Here is a 27896-nt window from a genome sequence, read left to right as displayed (position 1 = left end):
TATCAATGCAAATTAAGGTTAAGCATTCTTAGTCATTTTATTTGCTTTTAAAAAGAAAAGCTTATAAAACACATTCGAAAAAGAGTAACCTTTTCTGATTCTCTAATGGTTTTGAAATATTTTAAAAGGTCTGCCATTCAATCAGTATCAGTTCCAAAAGCTCTGGGGGAAGCAAGCGATCTTTGAGAATAAGACTGAGTATGTTCTTAGCAATAAATAACCTCTCAATGTTTCTAAAGTCAACATGGTAATCCTGAAGGAAAAGAATTCTTCTTTATCCTATATTTAAAACTTAGTTTAACCACATTTTCAGTAAGATTCTCATTCTGTGCCATAAATGGTAGTAACTTTACACCCCAGTTTTAAATACTTCTTTTCTGACCATAAAAAAAGATATCATGTTTATCAGGAACTCAGAGGATCTTGCAGTAGAACATTTATTTATTTATTTATTTATTTATTTATTTATTTAATTTCATGAAACACTCAAAGTTTAGGTTAGTGGGAAATAACTTTAATCAAAGAATTGTACATTTGCTTCCCACACATCTCGCTTTCTATTAGGAAATGATGTTGTGATCCATTTCACAATATTACAAAATATTTACAAGAAAATATTAAAAATAAACACAAAAGGCAAGATGGGGTGAAATACACTGTTTCCCCCTCAAAATATCTACTCCAGTGCCCACAGCACACAAGAGAATCAGAACAAGTAAGTAACAAAGATTCCCCTGATCACATTTCCAAAGAACTGGAGAGGAGAAACAGGATGAAAATGGTGGCATGAAAGGGAATGGATGCCAGCAGAACTGCTTCAATAACCAACCTACTCTGAGTGAAATGCTCTCTCTTATATGCAGCGAATTCCGAACAAGGCTAAACTTTAAGATACTCCTTCAACTGAAATTAGAAAATACCCTGACAGTGAAAGTGGCTCTTCTGCCTAAGTTGCCTAAAAGCCTCTTTCCCCATGAACCAATGATGTGAAACGGAAGTGTGTTTGGGCATCAATGTTGTCACAGTAGCCCTTCCATCTCCTTCATAAAAGCTTCATACACATCATCCTTAGTTTGTACTGAGATGGGAACAGATGGGCCAGATTTGGGAGCTGCTTTGGCAAGAGGCACAGCAGAATCATCCTCTGACTTTCTTTGGGGAGCAGCAGTAGCCCCTTTATTCTCCCGACGGACCCTCAGTGCGGTGGGCACGAATCGAGTAATCTCGGCCTTGGGATTAGTGATCTGTGGCTTGGCACTGATGGTTGCTGTGGCTTTCTTCTCAATGGTGGCTGCGCTTGTGTCATCCGCCTTGGGCCGCTGAATCAAGTTGGGTGGAGCACTTAAAACTCCTGGGTTTGGCAAGGGAGCCGGTGGGAAAAGCCCAGGTGGGGCAGGTCCAAGTGGAGGCACCAAAGGTGGGCGCATCATGCCAGGGCGTGGTGGGGGGATACCTAAATGAAGGAGAAAACAGGCTGATGAACACCACAGAACTAGAATATAACTGTGATTAAGGATGTTAAATACATAGGCTGACAACTTTTAAAGCATGGACAATTTACATAACTGTTTTATGTAGTACTGAAACCATGCTGCTTGCTATTTAAAACTCAAAAATATTAATAACTACATAATGTACTACTTTAAAATATAAAGTAAAACTGAAATCACCAACTGGCTTCAAATACAATTTCAAGATGGTTAAATTTCAAACTTGACAGTCCAAGAGTCTGTTCCAGCTGTATAGTGCAGACAAGGTTGGATTTGATTCCCACATGTTATTTAGTGATGTCCACATCACTTCTCCCCAAAATGGTAACTCCATGAGTGGGAAATGAGATACTGCAACTAATTACAACTGTGTCATCATTCCTGGAAAATAATTCAGGTTTCATTGATGGTTTAGACATATCATTTTATCAAGAAGAGCAGGTTTAATTTTCTTCAAGTGCCATTTTCGAGACTGAATATCAAACATCCAATTTCATTAAATCTATGATGCTACAGCTCATACAAACCCATAAATATTCCACATACAATTGAGAGAGAAAAGAAAATGTCCCAGTTTGGAGCTTAAAAGATTTTTACATTAAACTGCAAGTTAGTGTAGTAAACCAGAAAGATACTTGCCACACAAAGAGAGACAAGGAAATTTGCATATCTAGCATTGATACTGGGTTGAGGAAAAAAAAATATCCCTTGTAATTTTGAACTTTAATTGGTACTTATGTAGATGCATGGAATCACTACAATTATAAGACCTAAAAAACTCAGAGAATTTTAAAAAAACATTTTGTTTATTTATTTTTAGAGAAAAAGGAAGGGGGGGAGATAAAGAGGGAGAGAAGCATGGATCGGTTGCCTCTCGCATGCCGCAAACCCAGGACCTGGCCCACAACCCAGGCATGTGCCCTGACCAGGAATCAAACTGGAGACCTTTTGCCTTGTAGGATGACACCCGACGCACTGAGCCATGCTAATCAGAGCTCAAATGGAGCATTTAAGTGATAGGTGGAATCAATGCAAATACTCTATGGAAGAATGCAAGTTCAATCCAGGCTAATAGCAATTAAAAAACACCATTTTAAGATACTCCTTCATTTCAGGATACTAAAATGTAAAAATATGTTCTACAGCAAATGAAATACACAGAATGGGGCAAAAACAGGTTTACAGTTGTTCGTATAGAAAATAATGCAATAATTAATAATTATAATAATAATACAAGAATAAACTGTGTTTTTCTCATTCGCAACTGTAAACCTACTATGCCCCACACTGTATAGGAGACACATGTTTGTTACAGATCAAAAGCTTTACCTGGAGGTGCAGGGGGAGGTAGCCTTGGTGGGGGTCCCCGAGGAGGAGGGCCAGGAGGCAGACCTGGAGGTGGACCTGGGGGAGGGCCAGGGGGTCGGCCAGGTGGTGGTCCTGGAGGTAAAAGTCGGGGTAAAGGCCCTCGGAGTCCTGGCATTCCAGGTGGTCTTAGGAACGGAGGAGCTCCTGGAAAGAGAAAAATGATAAATTAATGTCGAACAAATAAATATATATGAAGTAGTAATTACGGTAATAAATAAAGGTAACTCAGATGTAGTTTGATTTATCACTTTGACCTAAAATCAGATAACTTCAAAATCTGATTGAAATACGTGGAAGCAGGATTCATACAACAGTATCTGAGCACCAGAGATAGAGTACTGAATTTCTTATGGATCACCTTTGTTACCCAGCACTGACAACAAGCATACTCAATGACAGCTCAGTTGGGCTAGAAACATTATAAAGATGAGAAGAATTTTTTTAACTTATTTTTAAGTTCTAGCTAAGATGGAAGTGTAGGTATATATGTTTTGCTTCTTCACACAACCAAAATGTTAACAACCAATTTAAAAACAAAAAACAACCACAACTGCCAGAAAACCAAACTGCAGGGAAGCCCAACAACCAAGGAGTTAAAGAAAAAACATCCATTCAGACTGGTAGGACAGGCAGAGACAGGGAGTAGGGATGGAGAGGATGCACAACAAGCTGGCAGACCCAGGCAGGTGGCAGCTGGTGGACTGCTGGTCCCACATTCGTGTGGGTTTAAGCCGGGAGGAACAACTGAGGAGCAAGACAAATTGCACAACCCAGGGTTCCAGTGTGGGAAACTAAAGCCTCAAGACCTCTGGCTGTAAAAACATGTAGGGGTTGCAGTGAAGTGAGAAACTCCCAGCCTCACAGGACAGTCTGTTGGAGAGACCCACAGGGTCCCAGAGCCGAACAAGCTAGCAAGTGGTACTGTTCCCATTTAGACCCCTCCCCCACATACAGCACCACAATGCAGCAATGTGGGTTGCCCCGCTATAGTGAATACCTACAGCTCCACCCCTTATAATGTAACAAGAAAGAAATATAGCCCAAATGAAAGAACAGAGCAAAACTCCAGAGAAAGAATTAAGTGATGGGGAGATACCCAACCTATCAGATGCAGAGTTCAGAACACTGGTAATCAGGATGCGCACAGAAATAACTGAGTATGGTTGCAAAATAAAGGAAGAAATGAAGGCTATGCAAAGTGAAATAAAGGGAAATATACAGGGAATCAGCAGTGACAAGAAGGAAACTGGGACTCAAATCAATGATGTGGACCAGAAGGAAGGAATAAACATTCAACCAAAACAGAATGAAGAAACAAGAATTCAAAAAAACGAGGAGAGGCTTAACCTCAGGGACAACTTTAAACGTTCCAATATCTGAATCATTGAGGTGCTGGAAGGAGAAGAGCAAGAACAAGAAATTGAAAACTTATTTGAAAATATAGTGAAGGAGAACTTCCCCAATCTAGCAAAGGAAATAGACTTCCAGGAAGTCCAGGAAGCTCAGAGTCCCCAAGAAGTTGGACACAAGGAAACACACACCAAGGCATATCATAATTACATTAGCCAACATGAAAGATAAGGAGAGAATCTTCAAAGCAGCAAAAGGAGTCAGTTACCTACAAAGGAGTGCCCATTAGACTCTTAGAAAGAAACCTTATAGGTAAGAAAGGGCTAGAGAGAAGTATTCCAAGTCATGAAAGACAAGGACCTACATCTAAGATTACTCTATCCAGCAAAGCTATCATTTAGAATGGAAGGGCCGATAAAGTGCTTCCCAGATAAGACCAAATTAAAGGAGTTCATCATTACCCAGCCATTATATGAAATGTTAAAGGGACTTAGAATCTAAGATAAAGAAGATAAAAAATATGAACAGTAAGAGGACAACAAACTCACAACTATCAACAACAGAACCTATAAAACAAAAACAAAAACTATGCAAACAACTAGAACAGGAACAAAATCACAGAAATGGAGATCACATGGAGGGTTATCAGCGGGGAAGGGGAATGGGGAGAATGGAAGAAAAGGTACAGGGAATAGGAAGCATAAATGGTAAGTACAAAATAGACCGGGGGAGGTTAAGAATGGTATGGGAAATGAGGAAGCCAAAGAACTTATATGTAGGACCCATGAACATGAACTAAGGGGCGGGGGGGGGCGGGGGGGGGGAATGCTGGTGGGAGGGGAAGTGAAGAGTGGAGGGGGATAAAGGGGAGAGAAAAATGAGACGACTGTAATAGCAATAATTAATAACATTCTTAAAAAAATTTACTTTTTAAAAGATTTTATTTAGTTATTTTTAGAGAGAGGGGAAGGGAGGGAGAAAAAGGAGAGAAACTTCTACTGGCAGCCTCTCACATGCTCCCAACTGGGGCTCTGGCCCACAACACAGGCATGTGCCCTGACTGAAAATCCAACTGGTGACCTTTCTTCCGTTTGCAGGCTGGTACTCAACCCACTGAACCATACCAGCCAGGGCAAAGGGAATTCTTAAATGGTTCCATCATGAGCTGAAAATGGACTATAAGATCAAGTGCTTCAGTGATCTTCCGAAACTCATTATGATAAAGACAAAAACCACAGACAATGTCATTAAGATAGGTCATTTTGCTTGAACCAATAGGAAAAGGATGAAGTCAATTGAAGAAAACTTAATTGGCTATAGAAAAGGAATAAAATCATAAAAAGCCAAGAAGTTGTATATGTTGTTTCATACTGTAAATAAACTTTTTATACTTTTAAGCTGAAGATGTGATTAACACCTATCACTTTTGTCTCCAACTATAAAGATTACACTGACATCCAATAATCCCCAAACCAAGGGACCTGAGATAGCATTTACTGTGTCCTAGTCTCATTGGCTACCAATTTTGAACAGGGTCAACCTGTCATATTAAACAGCAGTATCAAAAGAAACTCTCGGCTATATACTCAGTTTCTGCCATTAACAGCATCATAGTCAAAGAATGCTGAAAAAGGAAGAGCTTGTGAGAAAACAATGGAGGTCAGAAATATTAGGAGCTGCAAACAATGTTGTAAGAGTAAACCAGCTACACTTGTCCTTCAAGAATCCTTGATTTTTAAGTAACTGCACTAGGAGGAAAAGAAAACATCACTCTAGCGGGTACGTAGTTTTTGGAATGACTTCACTCTAACCACATGTAGACCTACTTATTTATTTGTAATATGTAAATGCTTACCTGGAGGTGGCCCAGGAGGAAGACCAGTAGGCGGTCCAGGAGGCCGTAAAGGTGGAGCAGGAGGTGGTCCAAGAGGAGGTGGTCCTGGCATGGGAGGTGCTTGTATCTGAGAAGGGGGAACAGACTGTGGGGGAGCTTGTTGCTGTGAAGAAGCAGATGTGCCATCAGAAAGAGATTCCTCTTTATGCTGTTTTTGTGACTGCTTTTCTGCTTCAGAATCATCAGAATCACCTTCATCATCGTCCTCTGAAAATTCCTCTACTTCCCGACCCTCCTCAGGGATTTCCTGACCTGAAAAAAATTTTACACTAGGTAAATGGAGTTAATTTTTTATAGCCTGTAAAAGAATGCTGCCTGAAGACATATGCTCAGTAAGTGCTTTCTGAAAATAAACCACCAGTCTTCTTGTATAAAATACTTAAGATATGGGAAAATCAAATACTATTCCACTCACCTACGCTAGTGTAGCATAGTGGAACAGGCTTTAGAGTAAGACCTGGATTTAAATGCCAGTTCAACCACGTACTAGTTGCATATAACTCTGGGCACCTTAATGTCTCCAAACCTGACCTTTTATAAAACGAAGATTTCTAACTGGTTTCAGGGTTGTTGGGATACTAAATAAAAAAAACATATGCAAGGACCTGGCACGAGGAAATACCAAAAGGTGATTCACTCCTCTTTTCGTGCCTTACCTGCCATTCGAAGCATCATGGCTTGAAGAGGGGTCAACTCCTTAATGTTCTTCTTTTTCTTCCTTGATTTCCCGGGCATGTCTGCAAACCGTACACTCAGACCTAAGGTGCCAGAGGAAGGTGGGGGTGGAATTGGCATCAACACAATTCAGTAAATGCTTACTATAGAACAAATACTATAAATTACTAGACACGAATGTTGCCTGCAAATTTGCTGTAAAACTTGGCAGAAGGTAAGCACAGAAAGAGGCAGACATATTAAAGGTAGTAAATAAAGTGCCAACTGGTAATATGTGCTATAGTGATTTAAAAGTTATAAATTAAAAAAAAAAAAACACTTCTAAGAATACCAACATTTTTCGGCCAATAAAATTGAATACCCAGATAAAAATAATAGACATTTTTTAGAAGAATATAAGTTACTAAAATTGGTCAAAGAAGCAGTAAGGCCGGAAGAAACAGAAATGAACCAAAAGATCTGCTCACTGAAAGGCACCCGGATGAAACAATTTTACAAGGAGATTCAGCCAAAGACTACACTACAGAAACTTCCTGTAGAAGGGCACAGAAGATGGAATGCTATTCAGAAGTCACGAAGCTAGCATAATACTGATACCAAAACTAACCTACTGGCCAACATAAAATATAAGCAAATTTAATCAGATAGTTTTTTAAAAAAAGAAAGAAAAAATCGTAAACACAGATTGGTCCCAGAAATGCAGGGTAGTTTAACATTAGACAAGCTATAATGTAAACCTTTCACCTTTTACCCTAGAAAACTTATAATGCAATTCATTACAATAAACAACTTAAGGAAAAACTGTAACAACACCCCAAGAGATGCTTAGAAAGCATTTATGACAGAAGCTCTTAGCAAACTAGAAGGGAACTTCTTAACTAGGGAAAAAAAAGTTACTCACTGGATGCTTTTCAACATCATACTGGATGATGCAATGTTAGAAGCATTCTTACTTGGTAAACACTTACAAAAGGATAGGAATTCCATGTGGGCAGGGCTTTAGTTTTGTTTATATCCTTAGTATCTACAAAAATGCCTTGCTATAGTTAAAAACTCAATACATATTAGCTGAATGACTACTGAATCACAGGACAGCCATCTGCAGCAAGAGGGCACCGATGAGTCCATGTTAAAAACACCAGTTGTCAGAAAGAGGAAGACGAGGCCAAGACCGCACAGTCCCAGAAGAAATGAAGCTGCTGTGGCTCTACTGGCTTTCTACTTCGTAGTACTTGTTCCTACGGAGGATCCTCTATAATTCTTCATTACTGGCCCTCTCTATCCACTCTCTTCAACTAGCTTTTTGATTTGCAACCATAATTCTTAAGAAATAGGAGGAAAAATTGTCATTATTGTAAATGCTAATATTTTTTAGTGTTAACTAATACATAAATATGGAGTTGCTGGCTACTAAAACAATTCCAAAAGAAGCTCTAAGACTTTTGAGGTGTGACACATTATACATTTTGTATTGTTCAATACCTATTACAATGGTTAAAATTTTCTTGATGAATGTCATAACTACTTTAAAAGTACATGTAACTCAGTCTGCATTTATAAGACTCAAACATACACATTACTGATACTTTTCCATTAAGTCACGACTCTACTCAAAGGCATATACCTGCATTATAATTCTGACTCTGGTTCAAGTATATACCCCAATCACATACAATTTAAGGGACTTCAAATGTAGGTATTTAAATAGACTTATTAAAAAACAATGTGAATATGGTTTTCTTAATAGTTATGTGGTTATTCTTTCTTTCCTATACATACCCATGAGAGTACATCATTATGCTGCTGAAGAGCTATTATTGTTTCCCTCAAAAATAAACTTTATTACACATTTTTATTACATACACTGCCTTTTTAAAAAAATATCCATTAGCACTTTGTCTGTGTCAGGAACTTTAAGACTGCTGAGACATAAAGACGAATGCAGCTCTGACCCTTCCTTTCAAGGAGCTCACAATTACTTGCACAGATGCATTAAGAAGTCAGGACCTTCTGCTCATGTCCTATTTACTGGTCAATTTACTGATCAATACCATGAAACTTCCATTTGCACACACCTGATTTCTTTTCTTCATTGCTGTTTCTTTCATTATCATCACGGTGCACAAATTCATCCCCTTCACTTTCTCCATCTGATCTGTCAGTGTCGCTGTCATCACTACTGTCATCATGCTTATCTTGATCCATGTCCTCAGGATAGCCATCATCTTCACTGGTGCTGGAGACATCATCGTCGTGGCCCCGTTGAGCTGAAAAGGGAGGAAGGCAGGGAATGAGTAATGTGATTGGCTCCTCCTCCACTACATGGTACCCCAAAACAGAGAATTATGCTTATTATGTGACAATAATCTGTTTATCTCAGCTATTCAGATAGTCTGACAATATTTTCATTTGGCAATTTAAAAGATTCAGATTTGAAAATAAATTACATTTAGAAGTTATATATATATATATACAATCACTGCGTACATGACGGTACTCTAGTCTGATGACAATAAAGCTGAAGGGAAAGATGCATCCAAGTCTTCGGGAACTGGTAATAAGTGATATTTCTAAGAATAGCCTAATTTAAAATACAACAAACATTTCTATACTTTGCTATGTAGGATGCTTTTATTTAGGTAGATCCTATGATTTAACCATATGGTATTCTCATTTATTTCCCAATTCTGAGGGTGGTCAATAAGATGTAAAACAGGCTGAATGTAAAAACTGGGTAGCTTATAAGAGCAAAAGGAACAGTCACTCCTTACCAAGTTCAGGACTATATAACATGTCTTCATCTCGCCGACGAGAGGGAAGATCGAGGGCAAAGCCCACTTTACGGCCATACATTTGCAAGACTTGAGGAGGGGGTGGACCAGGGGGTGGACCTGGCGGTTTTCTGCCAGGGGGCAAACGTGGAACGCCATGTCCAAGAAGAGGAATAATAGAAACTGCCCGAGTTGGAGGTCTGCAAAGAAAATTTTATAGCAATCATGTTAACAGTGGTGTTTTCTTTTCTAAATAATTTTCAAGGGATTTTAAAATTTCATCTTTAATCAAATGAGGCACTGCCTATATTCACTTTGTTTTTCATTTCCCACTGCATTATTTTTGGCTCTAGATAGTCAAGAGGTGCTTTTAATACATGCTATTTGGTTATGCTCCCACGTACCCATAGGCTGAGGTCTTCTTAAGGATGGAGGGAGGCTGGGCACCAGGTAGTGGAATATCTTGGATCAAAATGTTAGAAGGAGCATGCGGCATATCTGGCAAAGGAATACTATCCACTTCCACATGCTGAGCGTTCTGAAACAGAGAGAATCTTTCAGGAGTACAGTAAGAGTAATCTACCAACTCAACATGAGAAATTCACTGTCAGCTGTTATATGACCTGGATTTGCTTTCCACCTACCATGAACATTTCAAAAAACAAACAAACAAACAAACAAACAAGAACAAGCCTCTTCAATATTGAAAATAATCCATCTCCTCTAAAACAACCAAACTGATTTTTTTCTCCTCCTAGTATCAATTCTTTTTGGTTTTGGTTTGAAATAACCACTGTTAAAGTCTCTAGTACCAGAGTCATTCTATTTAATATTCTGGGTGATAAGTAACACGTATCAATTAACTTAGCATGTTCCCAGTGGCAGAGGTTGGGCTCTAAAATTAGTCTGCCTTTGATGAATTTCTGCCACATACTAGCTGCATGACTAAGCAAGTTCTCCTAGTTTCCTCCTTCTGTAAATGGGACCCGTATTACCCACTTTATGAAAATTATAGCAATCAGGATTTTTAATTTTGAGGTATATTTATAATGACATGTATAAAACCAGTGAGTTGTAACAAATGCATACAGTATTTCATACTCTAACACTATCCCAAGACAACTGCTGTTACAAATTTTTTGCCGGTTCTAGAATTTCATAGAAATGGATCCATAACCACAGAAGTTCAGTATGTTTTTGAGATTTAAGAATACCTAAGCCATTCCCAGTTTTTGGCTATTACTATGTTGGCAGATGGATTAATTTCTCTTGTATATGTCCAGTTTGACAAGAAACTGCCAAGAAGAGGAGGCTCAACAATCAATTCTCCCATTAACAAGTTTAAGAGCAACTCTAAATATAACACTTTAGTTTCTCTTTCTAAAGAAACTTGATTACCTTGACAGCATCAAAATATTGGCTAAGCTGAGCCCTCTTCTGTTCATATTCCACTTCTAGCTTTCTCAGTTCTTTGTAAATGTCTGGATTCTCTTTCTCATAGAGCCGCAGAATTCGTTCAAAGGTTTCACGCAGTTTTTTACGTTTGTCTTTCAGCACCTTCTCATTTAACTGTGGCTGTTGCACTGGGTTAAACTCTGAGAGAGAAGAGTACATTATGGAATTAAACACGAAAAGGTCATTTTATTTAGGTTATTAATAGACTATATCATTTCATCAAAAACTTAAATGCTAAAATTTTTAAAAGGGAGCTAGACATCAGATATATCCTTCCATTTCTAAAGAACTGTAATACATACTTATGAAAATTCTACCCCTTTAAGATGGCCACTAATTTTACTTTCCTTTGTACGCAATGTCATCTAATTATTTTTCATCATCCTTGCAATAAAAATCAATTTTTACACCTCTATGCTAATGACCTGATACAGTTAAGCTTCAGCCAGACAGACCTGGGTTTACACACTACACTGGCTCTGTTATTTAATTCTGAGATCTTGGGCATGTCATTTGAATTCTCTTATTTTCAGCTTCTTTATCTGCAAAATGTGGACACCAACTACTTCACAACAAAGGCCTGATCATTAAAGGGGATCACAAACTAAATACCCAGTGGTATCTGGCTTATCACTTATTATTTTTATAACGGACTGGTGCTCTTCGTCTGGCTACCATATAACCCATGTGTTCAACCTGGGCCTTAATTTCAGGTCCTCTGTCCCAAGAGGGATTAGCACAAGACTCCCAGGCCTGCCTGGTTAGTCACACCTGCCCCCCTCCATCACCCTTGCCAGTGACTGACTCAGAGATCAAATGGCACAGGATCCAGATTGCAGCCAGATACTTGTCTGAGGCTTTTAAATGTAGATGTGGGCGAGAGACGCTCTCACAAGTACAAGCAGGAATGAAATAAACCGAGAGCTATCCCTGGACTTGTCTCCCAACCACAACTACATTCCACATACATACTTTACCTTCCATCCCAAGAAATTCATTAGCAGTGTGCTGAACAAAGCTAACAGACAAAAGACCAGAGATGGACAGGCTTGATAACGGCATCAGGATTTTCAAGACCAGCTTCCCTTCAGGAATTCCAAGTTATGAGAGTCAATATATGCCTTTTCCTCCTTAGTTTGTACTGAGTTTTATAAATTGTAATTACAGTGCTGATAAACAACGTTCCCTTCTCCCTTTTCTTAAAGAATAACAAATTTAATTATCCTCTTCCCTAAATCCCATTAACTATTAACCTTGGTGATTTATTCAAAATCAGAAGGTATGGTCTTACACCACAGTACTCCCAGTGATTAAGCCACATAAACCAATTCAGGACTGGGAAGGACTTGGCATCTCTCAGCCTGGCCCAGAGCTCTTGGGGCACAGGCTCTGCCTCATCACATTAGAGAGCTGTAATTCCGCACCCTCACAGACCTGGATTTTTTGAACCCCATTAATGCATCAATGAAGAGATCCACTGTAACTTTTTTACTTACTGTTTTTTGGCAAACCACTTAAACTTTCTGGGTACCTTTGAAAAGAAAACCTACAAAAATTACTTTAATATATCATTTAAAAAAGTGGCAGGGGGCAGAAGACAGAACTGGCAAAAATTTGACTGCTGAAAAGCACATAGTTGACTTGACTACTTTATTTCTGCATGTTGGAAAACTTCTATTAAAAAAAAAATCCTATGTTCTAATGTTAAGAAAATAGGTATTTGTGGGTTGGGATAAAATTTCCAGGGGCATCACACATATGATTCTCTAAATACCTTAGATGCAAGGAAAGCTACGATGCAGTTACCTCAGGTGATTCTAGTTATCACAACACAGGGATACTGAAGATGTAGATAAAGGGACTGAATTATTCTATGAAATGTGAAAAGAGGGGATCCTAATATTTGATACTGGAATTTGATGATTTCGGCTACATCCTTACTAAGTAGTCAAGTATCTCTGGATCTTCTCACTGGAAAATATGGAAAACTGGTATATTCATGGTAGTCTAACAGATTTATGTGGTAGTTACTAGCATTAAAAAATAAAACAAGACAAATAAAAAACCCCAAGGTAATTTCAGAAGCCAGATTTCTGTCTCCCCTCAAAAAGTGAGCTGGCCAAAGCGGGTGTTCATTACCTCCTAACGACAATTAGCTTAAGCTTAATAATGGCTTCACCCTCACTCCAAACGGTATCTTCAGTTTACAATGACTCCCCACCACTGCAGTTTGTCTTTCTGACATTAAAGTACATTCAAGCATCAAATGCCACCACACTTTAGTTTTTCTTATGCCTTTGCTGCTTCACTCATTATCTGCCTGCCTCTGTGTATCAGACTATTGTCTCCACTATAAAATTTGGCCCTTTAATAAACTCTTACCCATTTCATCCAATTTCTCCATGTCCCGGATAATCTGTTTGGGATCCTTCATCTTCAAAACTGCAGCTCGTACCATCATGCGCTGTTTTTTGTTCTTAGAAGAAGGAAAGAGCAGTATGTCAAGAAGCTGGACATTGAGGCGTTTTTATTTCAATTTGCTTCAAGAATCTATTTAAACTGACGTTGAACTTTTTGGTTTCTGACCACTTGCTTCATCCACCAGAAACTATGTAATTTTTTACTCAAAACTGTTTCATCTCTATACAAAAAGGTAAATAAATGTTATTTATTTTTAGATGTGCTCTCTGAGGGAAGTATTTGTGAGATCTAAAGCAGTTACTTAAAGCATATTTTGGTAATAAACAAAGGTTTCAGCTAAATTCTAAAATTATATACCAGAGAAAAGTTTTGCAGGATTTAATATTAAATAATATAACAAGAACACACAATTAAAAACAATTAAAAACCTAAGTTCTCTCAATGTATTAAGGCATGATGCTAAAAAGTAAATCCTTCCCTATTTTGGGAAGCCCTTTGTGACAAGCTTAACAGCTACGTAACCAGGAAAATGAATGCACAAAGCAATTTAGTATCACATTTATTTTCATTCACTAATCCGGTAACTATTAACAAAGTAATATGCTTTAATAACTACCAAAAATGAGTTGCCTTCAAAAGTATTTATTTAACTCACTGGGAAAGTTAATCAACCACCTCACTGTGAGCTTATCTGCAAGGTTAGTTCAGTTTCCAAGTACAGATGGTGCCCAACTTACCATGGTTTGACTTCTGACTTTTTGACTTTACGATGGTGCCAAAGTGATACCCATGCAGTAGAAACTGTACTTTAAATTTTGATCTTTACCTGGGCTAGCCATATGTAACACCCTAGACTCTCATGATACCAGGCAGCAGGCAAGCTAATTTTGCCTAACTGCAGGCTAATGTACAAATTCTGAGCATGTTTAAGGTAAGGTGGGCTACACTGTGCTGTCTGGTAGGTCAGGTATATTAAAAGCATTTTGAATTAAGATATTTTCAACTTATGATGGATATATTGGGACATAATAGTAACCTCATCTTAAATCAAGGAGCATCTGTATGGTATTTTGAAATTTTATGGCTTGTTATAAGAGGCATACAGTTTATTTTCTGGCAAATAATCGGAAATGTTATTTTAAAATCCACTAATCCCAAATGATAAGATGTGCCAAACAACATGGATAACTAATTTGATGCATCTGAAACCATACCTTTTTTAATTCTCTCTTCCGGGCTTCTTTTCCTTGAGGGGGAGAAAGAACATAAACCTTTAAAACCATGACCGCTGTCAAAGCATCTTCTCAACACAGATGGCCTGGACTGTGGGCCGGGCCCGCCCCCCGCAGGGTGTGCAGCAGCATCCCTGGCCTCTCCCTACTAGACCTCACTAGCACTGTTCTAATTTGGTCAACTAAAAATGTCAACATTTTTGTTTTTCTTAAGAATTAGGAACATGAAGAAAAAAAAAGAAGCCATAAAATATTAAACAAGAACTTGCCAAACTAATAATTTCTTCAAAATCCCAAATACAGAAAGAAAGCTTTAAGCCAATTCTATTTTGCAGGTCAATCAATTTAGAAATATGGGTGTTTTTTTTTTTTAATGATTTGAAGTTTCATTAAAAAAAATTTCTTTCAAGATTTTAATTTTAGACAGAGAGAAAGGGAGAGAAACATCGATGTGAGAAATATCCATCAGTTGCCTCTCATACCCACCCTGACTGGAGAACGGACCCAGAACCCAGCCATGTGGCCTGTCTTGCAAATCAAACTGGCGACCCTTTGCCATGTGGGTCTGGTTGCACGTTTTGAAGTTTTAATCATGTGTCCACAAGAACACTGGTTAACTTCATATAACTGACTCCTGGCACTGCTGATCTGGTAATTAGGGCATCATGAAACCGATGCCCTGGTGCTTGCATTTCACCACTTCTCTTCTTCATCATCCACATTAATGGATACTTACGGGCTTGGTCAGTGGGGTTCATAAATTTTCCACTCTTGGTGGATGATGTAGATCTTCGTCCCATGTTGATAATCTGTATGGTTCACTTGTTCATTAAAAAAAAAAAGTTTCAACCTAAGAATGTCCAAACCTGTAGAAAATTTGTATAAGAATATATTAGAGCTTATCTGAGCCAAACTGATGACCTGCCTGGCAGCAAGATCTCAAAAATGTTCTGGATAATGACAGTTTTGCAGTCTCTTTTATGGGGGGTGGGGGGGTATGTAAGAATGATTATAGGGAGGTGGGAGAAAGCAAGAGGGAAACTATCTATAGGACTGGGTTACAGTATACCATATTTTGACATGTATAACACACATTTTTTGCCCAAATTTTTGAGGGAAAAATAAAGATGTGCATTATACATGGACAGTACCTGAAATAACTTGTTTTTGTTTTGTAATTATTTGTTACATAAAATTTCTTGTATCCTAACATGTTAAAAAATAAATGCTAATATTCCTCAATAATACAAAGAACAAGTATCTAAATATAAACAAACAATTGAATTAAAAAAATTAAAAGGAAAGGTTTTTCCCCCTGAAATTTTGGGCCAAAAATGTGGGTGTGCAGCATACACGGATGCACATTATACCTGGCAAAATATGGTTAATAAGATTATGTGCCCCTTGAAGGTCCTTAAGCTTCTGAGGGGTCTGAAAAAGAAGCATTTCAAAAATGTGTTAATCTAGGTGCACAAAAACAACGGACAGGGTTTGCGTAACGAAAAGTTAAACCTTTTAATAGGGAAGTTATGGGCCCCAGGTAAAATTTTTAAGAGGCCATACAATGACACCTTTCCTTCTTTATGAGGATTCTATCAGACATTATTAAGTCAGTAACTCTCTCAGCAAGTGTTCAATTGCCTTTACTTCTGCTGAATGTTTCAAAGCTGTTCCAATGGTAACGAATTTACCCTGTTAAGGGTTTCCCTCTCAGAAAAACTATGAATGGGGGCTATGGAAAGCAGAAGCATACAAATTTAGTATAAATACAAGTTCTCATATCTTTGATGATCGGTACCTTTCCTGCTTTCCTCGCTCAATTACCCTCAGGCTTTTGTTTTGACCCATCTTTCCCAAACTGAACCAGAATACGAATTACAGAATTTTTTTTTTTACAGAGGACGCTGGAGCCTTAGCCTGCGCAAACTACTTTTCTGTCTTAAAGCAGGGGCGATAGGGAAATTGGGCCACAGAACCATGAGGGAACTCAACAGCCAAAAAGGCTCCAAGGAGTCGGGGGTCCATCTCCAGCCTAGGCAACAGCAGCAGCAACTGCCGAAACCATAGCGACGGTTGACCCTGACCATCAAATCTCAGGCTACCTACCAATCAACGTGGACAGACATGAGGAGTCGGCGCTAGCCAACCGGGAGAAGTCAGCCGCTTAACCGCTGGTCGCCGCTCGGCCCCAAGCTCGGGGATCCCCCAAGTCCGCGACTCGGGAGACCCCTACCACGGACAGAAAGAGCGGGGCTTGGGGGCCTAGTGTCCCGAGGCAACAGCGCGAGCCCAAGGAAGGAACGGAAAAGGTGAATAATCCGATTGGAACAATCTCGCACACTTACACTTCCGCTGGACTCTGGGACTGCGAGGAGAAGCCGGGAGGGGACGACTCTCGGCCTCTTTTATTTCGCAGGGGCCTTCACCTCTGCTCCCAGTCGGCTATCGAACAACCGCCATCTTGAAACCTCGCGCCCCTCCACCATCCCTACGTCACTTCCTGTCCCTCTGGGCTTAAGATCCTCGCTTTTCTACGTCCTGGAAATGTAGAAAGTAACAAAGGACTCCAAGACCCGAGTCTCTTCCGCACCAATACAGTACTGAATTGGCTGACGATCTGCTAAGAGCCCGCCCTAATGTTACGCAGACAAATACGACATCGATCGACACTTCTGTAGACCAATAGAAATCAGAAAGAGAAGCAGCTCGGATATATGATTGGCTGGTAAAAAGATGGTCCTGCCTCTGGGGACAGGTATTCTGACCTAATTCCGGGCGCTTACAGTTTTGCGCCGCGCTAGATTGGCGTTGTTTAGGTCGGAAGTGTGTTGGTGCAGTTTCTGCTTTCTGGAGTTGTATTAGTTTTGGGATTTTTTTTTTTTTCATAATGTGAGCTAGTACGGTGTTTTCGGAGTGTCTGTTTGGGAATGAATCCCCAAGTAATATTTGCTACTGTGTTTGGTGTGTTTTGCTAGCATCACGTCCATCTGTAAATTCAGTAGTTTATAGATACAACATGTGTAGACCTGAGCAAATCAATGCTCACGTTAGAGTCCCAGATTGCTAATCTACGGGATTACTTTTTTGGAAAGGAAGTGTGGGAATACACCTGTCAATTTTAATTTTACGACAGGCGAGGTTGTTATATTGGCTGTGGTCTCTTCACCAGCCAAAACGTCTCATACGATGTCACTGTACGTACGGGGTTATTCCCTCAGGTTTAGTCTTCGAAGATTCTCTTGTATTTACTTTTCCCCCAAGACTCCTACACTATGTTTTCCTCTTATAGGTAATTTTAAATATTTTAAATATTTAAACATCTGTCCTTAAAGGACACGTGTTTCTCACCTTAATTGAAATATCCCTTATAGGAAATATGTTGTAGGCCAATTCCTACAATCAATTATAAATATTAGCAGAATATTTAAATGTGCACTTAACCGTTCAAGTTTAGTCCTAAACTAACCTTTGTCTTAGGAAATTCTTGAATTGATTTTAGACTGACTTCTGAGTCTCAGAACAGTAAAAAGATCTTGTAGTTTCAAGTTTATAAATCAGGTAATAAACAACAAAAACATTTAATATTGAAGGTGAACCTAAATTGCGATGTTTTGCAACTAAAAAACGATAGAAGAGGAGAAAAATAGTACATTTAAAAAATTAAAGTATTTTATCCAGCTTTTAATTTTTGAGATAGGCTGAGCTTATTAAATATCAAGACTTTTCCTGAACTTGGATTCAAGTGTCAACTATAACACATTCTTGCATCACAGTTTATTAATAATTTTGTGAGTTTAATCCAAGAATCTCAACAGGGAGTTATTAGTTGGTGCAGTACTTAGAAAACAAACACTTCCATCTGCAGAAATGTAACTGAACTATTAGACCTCCTTAGCCTCTGGATTTTCTGAAGGTAATTAATGAAATAGGCAACCTAAAGGTTTATATAACTAGGGCAACTTCCCCATTTTTGCTAGTATTGAAAGTGAAATTTATTTATTTTCCTGAACACTCATGAAGTAATAAACGATGACTTTCCTCTGAACGACAAATTCTTGAAAGAGTGGTTTCATCTTTTGCATTATAAATACATTTTACAGATATATATCTGGGATTTGCCTTAAAAAATGTTACAGAGTGTTCGAACATTCACTTGAGGGATATTTAATTGTCATACCACATTGGTCAGGGTTGATTGCAATTACAGAAACAAAACCTTTATCTTTTTAGTTTTAACTTTTATCTGTTAAAAATAGATTCAGATTATAGTGTATAATTAGAAGTTTATAGAACTATTGCTTCCTTTTATCATTGAAGTTAATTGTTACAAACCATATTTCAGTCTTTCCCAGTTTACAGAAACTTGGATTTAAAGTGATGATTGAAATTATGGTAGTATTTGTATTCTATTCAAAGGCCCAGGGTTTGTGTCCAGGTGGAAATTACAAAGTATGTCCTCTTAAAGCTAAATGATGTCTGAAGTGGTAGAAATGAAAGTCTCAGCACTCATTTACGTTTAAGGATTTTGACTGGGAATTAGAAAGGAAAAGGCAACCTCTACACCTTTTCTATAATAGCATTTACCCTAACACTGATTTGGTAGAGTGAGAAGACATCCTGGGACAGTCTTTTAACTCACAGGGTCTAGCACCAACTGATCCAGGCATTTATTGTTGCAAAACTCGAGTCATCTTCTTTTAGCATCTCTAATTCCTTTTCCCAATTTGTTTATTGTATTTACATCTATGATGAAAGTTTATGGAAAATGAACCTAATCTAAGAAACCAAATACTATAATTGAGAGAGAAGCAGAAAATATTCCAGTGGCAAATAAGGTGGCTGTTTATTTCATTTGTTGTTTCACTGTGTTGGTGACCTCAGTAATAGCATGATGATATTTTTCTGAGGCTGACTTGAATTCCACCAGATGCTTCTCATAACTCTTGATGGCTGTTTGTAGCTGCGTTTTTTCCACTGCTCCCAGGATGGCACGGAAGATCATATCTATGCCAAGGCCAAGAACAGCAACTCCTATGCTACCAAGGAGAGAAGCACTAATTTGAGCTAACACAGTGACCAACTTGTTAATTATGCCAGTTGTGACATTTGAGCCCACAAGTTTAACAGCCACTGCACTGGCTGCAGAAGTAGCTTCTCCCAGGATGACTGAAATAACCTTTTGTACTATTGCAATTTTTTCTGTTTCCCTCTCCTTAATATCCTGAAGTTTTCTATAAAGGGTTGGCTCTAGTTTATCTTTGAGTGCTTCGTCAACCTTTTGCAATTCCTTCTGGATTTTCATCACGGCTTGGATGATGATATCACAATTTTCTTTGATGGTCCCATTTCTTTTCATCTCAATGGAGTCCAGCTTGCACCCCAAATGCATATTTAAGACTCCAATCAGCTTATTGGTGGCATGGAAGCTGTCAGATAAGCAATCAAGGAGCTGTTGGTGAAGATGGTGGACTTCTTCCCGCCTCCTCGGGTTCTCTGGGTAGAGGAAGTCACTCTGAGCCATTTTTCAAATATGATCTCTGAAAAATAAAATGGTAAACTTTCACTAAAAAATCTTTAAAAATATCTGCTGTCTGCATAGATTTGACCAGGAAATCTTTTACTTCCTGATAGCAAAGGAGCAATATGCTATGTAAGGAATTCTGCAGCAAACAGGTTCTTCAAAAGAATTATTTTTATGAAACTTGAAGTCAGTGTGTGGAAACATGGGTGGCACCCTGTCAATGCACTAATCAAGGAATTGTGTTTTGTGGTGAGGGGAAGTCCTAGATAGAAAATATTTGTGTTTATGAAGCATATGATTATTAATAAATGTCAGTCTAAAACCAAATCAAGAACGTCTAAGATAGAGGTGATTATTTCCAAGTAATATTGATAACATATTTGAAACAGACTGAAGTTTGAAATGGTTAGCTTTTGATAATCAGAGCTAATGGTTAACTCTTTATTTCTCTAACCTCTAATCACCACATTGAATAGACCTACCAGCTTGATTTCTACAATATTTGGAGTTAAATTAGTAAGACTAAAGATCTTAGTAAGATCTTAGTATAAGATCTTTAGTAAGATATTAGTAAAGATATTAGTAAGACTACTAAGATCACTGAGTTTACAGGGCGATTAATATATAATTTTATTTATATACTATGTTATCTTAATTTATAATATTCAAATCATGTTATATATATTTTTACAGACAGATTCTCCAAACTTAAGGGATATTGAAAGGCAGGCATAACAGAATCTTTACAAAAAATCCTTGTGATGACAGTATATATTCAAGATTCCTTGGACTAAAATCTCACTTGAGGAGAAATTCACCATGGTGCAGGGGACAGTGCAGTTATGACTGTCTCTCTGAATCCTCATTTGCAAAGCTTATAAATTAAATTATTTAGAATGATCTGTATTGTACTTGCCCATATTGAGATAAGTTAGAGTCAGCCTTGGGAAGAAGAAAATGTCGTTTCACAGAAGTAATAAGGAATAAGTAGCAAAGTACGCCATAGAATGAATAAAACAAGCCTGGTAGGAGTCTCCTTTTGTAAAAGCTTGAGCCTAATTAAAAAAATGTTAATATGCATGCACTGAGTAGGATTCCTATGTGCCTGGTATCTTTATTTTTCATTTGAACTCTTGGGAGGAAAGAGAGAAAGTGGAGTTCTGTATATCTGTGTGGAATCTGACACATTCTTTCTTTGAACAAACACTATCTTGATTACTTTGGGCCCTGTTTTAAGACCATGGGTCTTAGCCTAGATGGGGGAATCTGAGAAGCAAGGGAGGAAGGAGTGAAGGTGTTTATCTCTCAAGAAAGGAAACGTGAAAATAACCTATCCTCCAAGTCATAAAGATATAATTTGGAAATGAAGAGGGGAAGATTTAAAAAAAATGGATTAGGAACATAATCATCTATGCTGTTAAATTTAGAAAAATGTACTGGTAATCCTGGTGGAATAAGCTTCAACGTGGTCAGAAATTCATTTTTATCTTTGATTCTGATCCATTACACCCACACACATGCATGCGCATGCATGACAGACAAGAATTTTCTCCAGGCAGTCCTGAGAAAATATCTCAATTCCATTTAAAGAAATTGTTTGTTGACCATCTATTAAATAAGTCCTCAAACTCAACATCTGGTTGCAAACTGAAATTTCAAAACCACAAATTCAGATTTCGATTTTCCTTTTTTCTTCTAGAAATTTTCCATACGTTTCCTCTTTTTTTGGCTCCTAGTTTTCAGATGTTGTGAAGTAAAAACCTGTTTCTGGCTTTTAATTCAGAAAATCACCAACTACATCCCTATTCAGTTCATTATGTGAGAGGAGTTTTTCTTACCTTGAAAAGGTGAAAAACATTTCTAGCAACTATCATATGCCATTATCTGAAGACGTGACTTCCAGAAGAGGTGTGTGGTGCTATGTACCTCAAGATAAACAAATGGAAAAACGAATCTTCCTCCTGTGGAAGGCTGAGTGCTTCCAAGTGACCAATTCCTTCCAAAAAATAATTATTTTAACACAACTTGACAAATTAATCATAAAATATATCTGAAAGGCTGAATAGGTATGACTATTTTTTTCAGGAAAAGTAATAATGGTACTTTTTCCTTCTCAAATATTAAAACACTATCAAGATACAATATTAACCAGTATTGTGCAGGGGAAAGAGTAGATGGAATTATGGAACAAAATAATCCTCAAAGCAAACCCTTCTGTACATTTGATTTAATATATAATGAATATAGATTCTCAAATAGATGTTAATTGAAATTATTATTTCATAAACGATCCTGGGATAATGGGATAGTTTTAGGTGTTAAAAGTTAATTTTAAAATGTTATTAGCATAATATATGCAAAAAATGAACTAATAAAATAGGAGGAAATGGATCAGTTTCAAATTTCTGTATAAAAGAAGACTTTATAAGCTTAAAACCATTGAAGTCATACAAAAATTTGGCTAACGAAGAGGACTATGTGAAAGGAACTAAAAACAAAATGGGAAAAAATACAAGTAAAATGAAGAACTATGAAGTTTGAAAGAATGTTGTTATTAATAAGGAAAACAGTAATCTGATACCTAAATGAGCAAACAACTCTGAACAGACAGTAAAAGAATGAATAGCTAATTGATGAAAAAAGTTAAATCTTATTAGAAATCAAAGATACTGTACTTTTTCAACTACAAAAGTAATAGTTTCTTTTTTTACATATTGAAACCCTTGCACTTTCATACCTAGATGAATTGATCAGTCATCAATTCATAATTTAGTGCCAATAAAAAGTTTGAGTAAGAGACATCAAGATGTGCTCAGAATTATTTTTCACACCTAATATAAAAGGACTCATTTTTCTGAGTCTGGCTTACCTTCCTAGCTCTTTTCTCCTCGGGGAAGGGCTTTGGGAGGGTTCCTTATGCAAGTATCTTCAGCAGGCCTGTTACCATACCTGCTCCAGTACTGAACACAGTTCAAGATTATTTCTATCCCCAAAGTGAGATAAATGCTAGAGAGGTAGGTGGAGCAGAGGTGGGGTTTGAAGGTGAAACTAATGAATTATTTCTTGGACAGGTGAAATTTGAAGAGCCTGGTGAAGGCTGCAATTTAATAATTCAGTAACAATTTATCTAATGGAGCAGCACCTTACTATGCATAAGGTAGTATGCTAAGCTCTGTAGAGCACACAAAAACGAAAAAAAGACATGGTCCCTGCTTTCATGGAATTTCTAATCTAGGTAAAAAGTTGAGATGGTAAAATTACATGTCAACTTGAAAGTAATATGTCATTCAAAATTGTAGTTACAGCTGGTGCTTGACTTGTGCAAATTCAAATTTTAAACAAGTCATACTTTAGCATATATCGACACTGGGTCAATATGCAGACATTCAGTCATCCAGGGAAGATTAACAACTTGTACCCTTTCAATTTTTTACTCTTAAATATGTGCTTGACATTTAGAGGAGAAAACTATAGTTGGTAACAGCTATAGTTTTCACTATAGCCCGTGACAATTTAGTTTTGACTCTCAAATTGCTTACTTTACTCAGCAAAACAAAAGCCTTTCTTCAATTAATGGGAGTCACCCTTCTTAAAGATCGTAGGTATTATTTAGGCATGACTAAGTGATGTCTTACTAAGAATATATAGTATTCTACCTAAAAGGAGCTCTGGACAATATACTTTTCTCTATCTTACTAACTTTTCAGACAAGATCAGGTATGTTCAGGGTGGTATGGCTGTAAACTATCTTATTAACTTTTCAGTGATGACCTTTTAAATATTGACTTTCATATTCAATCTTTAAAAATAATTTTAAAGTCATTTTAAAAATGACTTTTGCCCTGGTTGGTATGGCTCAGTAGATCAAGAACCAGCCTGTGAACCAAAGGGTTGCGGTTGGATTCTCAGTCAGGGCACAGGCCTGGGTTGCTAGCCAGGTCCCCAGCAGGGGGCATGTGACAGGCAACCACATATTGATGTTTCTCTCCCTCTCTTTTTCATTCCTTTCCCTTCTCTCTAAAAATAAATAAATAAATAAAATAAAATAAATGACTTTTAAAGATTGGTACCAGCAGGTAGCTAAGTGGTCTGCTTAATTCAGCTCTGATTACCTGCACCTTTTGTATGGTAAATATAAACTTTTACATTATTCGTTTTCACATGATAGTGCTCCATCAGTTAAAAATTTACCCTGGGCTATTACTCTCTACTGCGCAGCAGCATTTGTTCTGTTTTGTGTGTATTTTCTTAAAGTGGCTTCTGAAATAGGTTCTAAAGAGCCCTGGGGCACCTGATGGGGAATCACTAGCCAGGAGGTGGCGCTCATGGTCTCTTGTTGCCTATTTCACCCCAGTGTATGCTGAAGCAGCTGTACTTTTTTATTTTTATTTTTATTGTGTTTTTTTCCCCATTACCATTTAGTTTCATTATACACCCCCCCTGCCCCACAATCACCACACTTGTCCATGTCCGTGAGTCCTTTTTCCTTTTTGCTCAATCCCTCTACTCCCTAACCAATGCCCCTCCCCTTGCCTTTAGCTGTCATCTTGCTATGAATCTGTCAACTTTGCTTGTTTGTTCATTATATTCCACACGTGAATGAAATCATATAGTATTTGTCTTTCTCTGACTGGCTTATTTCACTTAGTAGAATGTTCTCCAGGACCATTTATACTTTGGCAAAAGGTAATATTTTCTTCTCTTTTGTGACCAAACAGTATTCCGTTGTGTAAATGTCCCATTGTTGTTTATCCTACTGTGCTTTTTTGTGCTGCATGACTGCTCTGTTGCTAAAACAGAGTTTGGAAACTACGTGCATTTTAACTTGTTATTTCATTAAAAAAGCAGTAAACAAAATCGGTAATGCCAATGATCAGCCTATCTAGGATGCTGGAATGGAAACAAGGACTAGTTTTATTCAGATAGACTCTTATGGAGTCCATGTCAATTTTGTTGAGTTGAATAGTAAACGTTCAAGATTAAAAGATCATATTGATGATTATATTTGAAAGCTAAGGTTTACTTACTGATATTATACACTTGTTTTAGTTTTTTAGGAAAGGAAACACCTTACAAAATGAAAATATTGATTATCACATATTCAAATATAAAGTCCTCAGGATACTTTTGTGAATAACTGTAGTTCAGTGACTGTCAAGTGTGTAGAAATTTAAAGAAAGAAATTGATATTGAGGTGATTAGTGGAGGCGTCATGTAGCAAGTGACATGTGATATGTGCTTTGATAGATTGTAGAATTATGACATGAAAAAATTAAAAATAAAAGATTTGATAAAATATTTTAAAATATAAAGTAAATAGCAGTAACATAAAAATATTTTTAAATCGAGGAGGAAGAATACCCATAAACCTATCATCTTGAGTTTTTTATTATTTTCCCAAGTTTGTTTAAATGTGTAAGTATTTTTACAAAGTTGTAATAATAATATAAATAAAATTTTCGTCTTATGTTGATTTAGTTTAACACCCATATGTATAGTTTTATAATTATATCATTGGTTATATGAAATATTCCATAAAATATCTTTACTAAAATTTAGTAAATTTACAATTGTTTCACTATCATAATATTCCAATGAGCACTTCAATACTCATCGTTCCCCCTCCCCTTCTAGTATCTGGATTATTTTCTCAAGATAAATTTACAGAAAAATTATATAATTAAGTAAATAATTTTTTTTACTTTTGATATGTATTGGAAATTGCATTTCAAACTTCTACAATATCACAAAAATAAATTTTTATAGCAGTATATTGAGTGTGTTTCAAAGTCATAGACAGTTCTGTTAAATATTTTAATTTGGGGAGCAAAAGTTAAATTTCAAGAAGAATTCTTGCCTTTGTAGAAATACATACTGAAAACATTAGTGATGAAATGATGCAGTCTCTGAGATCTGCTTCCAAATGATCTAGAAGGGACAGTGGAGTCGGGTTACAGAGGGAATAAGATGGAGCTCGTGGTGATGATTTTTGAAGCTAGGTTATAGGGACATGGGAGTTTATTGTATTAATGTGTTCACTTCTGTGTATGTTTTAACTTTCCCCACAATAACAGTTAAAACAAAGAAAGAAAAGAATGTGATCCTGCTTAACCTCTGATGTTGAGTCTCTAGTGTTCTCTGAGGCTTCACGTTTCTCCCTGCTGTCCTCCTCCTCCCCATGCACCGTAGGTCCTGCTGTCATGCAAGCTTCCTTTACTTGGTAGTGTGGGAATAAGGCCTATGTAGTAAAGTCAGAAGTTTTTCAGGAGAGAACAAGTTACTAACTAGCCCTGAGCCGCCTCCTTTGATACAAGACCCTGGCCTTTCACACAAGATTGTGGTCTTTAACTGGAAAAAGAAACAAGATGACCATGATGTGATGACACTTTCTGACCTAAGTTTTTCTGAAGAATATTTCTGTTTAGAGAGCAGAATATCAGTGTAATTCATCAGCATTTACCAGGTGCTTACTGAGGAACATCTACTATATACTGTAAGGCATTAAAAAAAAGCCAATGTTTCTTGCTCTCAAAAAGATGAGTCTATTTGGAGACACACAGCAAATTCCCAATGATATTTAAGTGTAATAACTTATGAAGAAGCACAAGCACTGTACATTAACTAGTACTCGCTTGCACATTCATACTCTTATAGCTACTAAGTGCTGATATTAATGATAAAGACATAAAAGGAAATTTAACAATCCATGTAAACAAGACACAGTCACACCAGTGTCATTTCACCCTTAATTCTTCCTAAAGTTTATGTCTTTACTGCTTTCTCTTCTCTGACTTAATTTTCTTCTTTCTTGGTGTCTTCAGAGAAATAACTTATCACAAGGAACATGCCATGGGATCCTTTTAACCTGTTATTTTGTTACTCTATTATATTTATGGCTAGGATTTAAGACTGACATGTTATTTCAAATTGCCTGTAACGAAGACCAGTATTATATCGATGCTAATAGCAATACCCATATTGCTTACCTTGTGGCGTTGCTGAGTTTGGCAGTCCCAGCAGCGGTGCAGCAGTGTTGTTGAAGGGCTCTCTCATGTGTTTGCATCTGGATGTTTCTAATGGAATGTGATGACTTACAGGCTTTGCTAGTCTCTGCTGGGTCCCTCTGCCTGTCTGGTTTGTGGACAATTTCTGCATGGCTTAGTGTTCAGAATTCTTCTATTTACTATATTAATATGAAAGTAGTATTTATTAAGTAATGTAATTTGAAAGACTACTAAAGTGGCAAAACATTTAATTTTCTGTTCTTTAATGGACGTTTTATTGTTGAAAAGTGCTCTATAACTGAATGAATTCAGTTCAGTGGAGAAGACCGCTCTTTGACTGCAGCCCTCAGATTTTGGGATTTCATCTTGTCAGCTGTTCTAGATATTAAGTTGCCTTCACTTTCTCTTGCATTTGTATCTCCATCTGTTGCTGATCACTTTCTTTAGGTCCCCAAGAGATGTAAATCCAAATACATTTCCAGCCCAATGTGAATTTTTTTTGGTATGCCATTAATTCCTCTGACCGTTATCACTCTCTTTTTTGTTACCGTGGTGAATTGCCTTAACAATATAAAAACCTTAAAGACCAACTTGACTCATTTTCCTAAAAGTTTAGATCAGAGTCTTGCATGCTCCTTCCTCTGGATTCTGTCCTAATCTCCCTTGATTTCTCTACAGCAAAGACACCTCAGAAGCAGGAGAGTCACTCAGCCCA

General features: G+C 37.4%; 2 protein-coding genes across 2 annotated transcripts; both read right to left on the bottom strand.

Moving 5' to 3' along the window:
- Positions 1-12: 12 nt before the first annotated feature.
- WBP11 (WW domain binding protein 11) lies at positions 13-17238 on the bottom strand. Its single transcript, XM_045829896.1, has 12 exons — positions 17002-17238; positions 15393-15522; positions 14639-14670; positions 13386-13479; positions 10947-11143; positions 9953-10086; positions 9549-9748; positions 8853-9044; positions 6759-6860; positions 6064-6354; positions 2820-3002; positions 13-1453 (listed from the first exon to the last, which is right to left on the bottom strand). The coding sequence occupies exons 2-12, from the start codon at positions 15454-15456 to the stop codon at positions 1020-1022; spliced, it is 1923 nt and encodes a 640-aa protein (XP_045685852.1). The 5' UTR covers positions 15457-15522; positions 17002-17238; the 3' UTR covers positions 13-1019.
- A 2242-nt stretch (positions 17239-19480) lies between these two features.
- SMCO3 (single-pass membrane protein with coiled-coil domains 3) lies at positions 19481-27233 on the bottom strand. The gene is made up of 2 exons (XM_045829745.1): positions 27164-27233; positions 19481-20193 (listed from the first exon to the last, which is right to left on the bottom strand). Exon 2 carries the CDS (start codon positions 20175-20177, stop codon positions 19500-19502), a length of 678 nt encoding a protein of 225 aa, XP_045685701.1. The 5' UTR covers positions 20178-20193; positions 27164-27233; the 3' UTR covers positions 19481-19499.
- Positions 27234-27896: the final 663 nt, after the last annotated feature.

Source organism: Phyllostomus hastatus, unplaced genomic scaffold (genome assembly GCF_019186645.2).
Source record: "Phyllostomus hastatus isolate PE091 unplaced genomic scaffold, TTU_PhHast_1.1 phas_scaffold_93, whole genome shotgun sequence".
Lineage (NCBI taxonomy): Eukaryota > Metazoa > Chordata > Mammalia > Chiroptera > Phyllostomidae > Phyllostomus > Phyllostomus hastatus.
The sequence above is the reverse complement of the archived record's forward strand: the minus strand, read 5'-3'. Positions and strand labels throughout refer to the sequence as shown.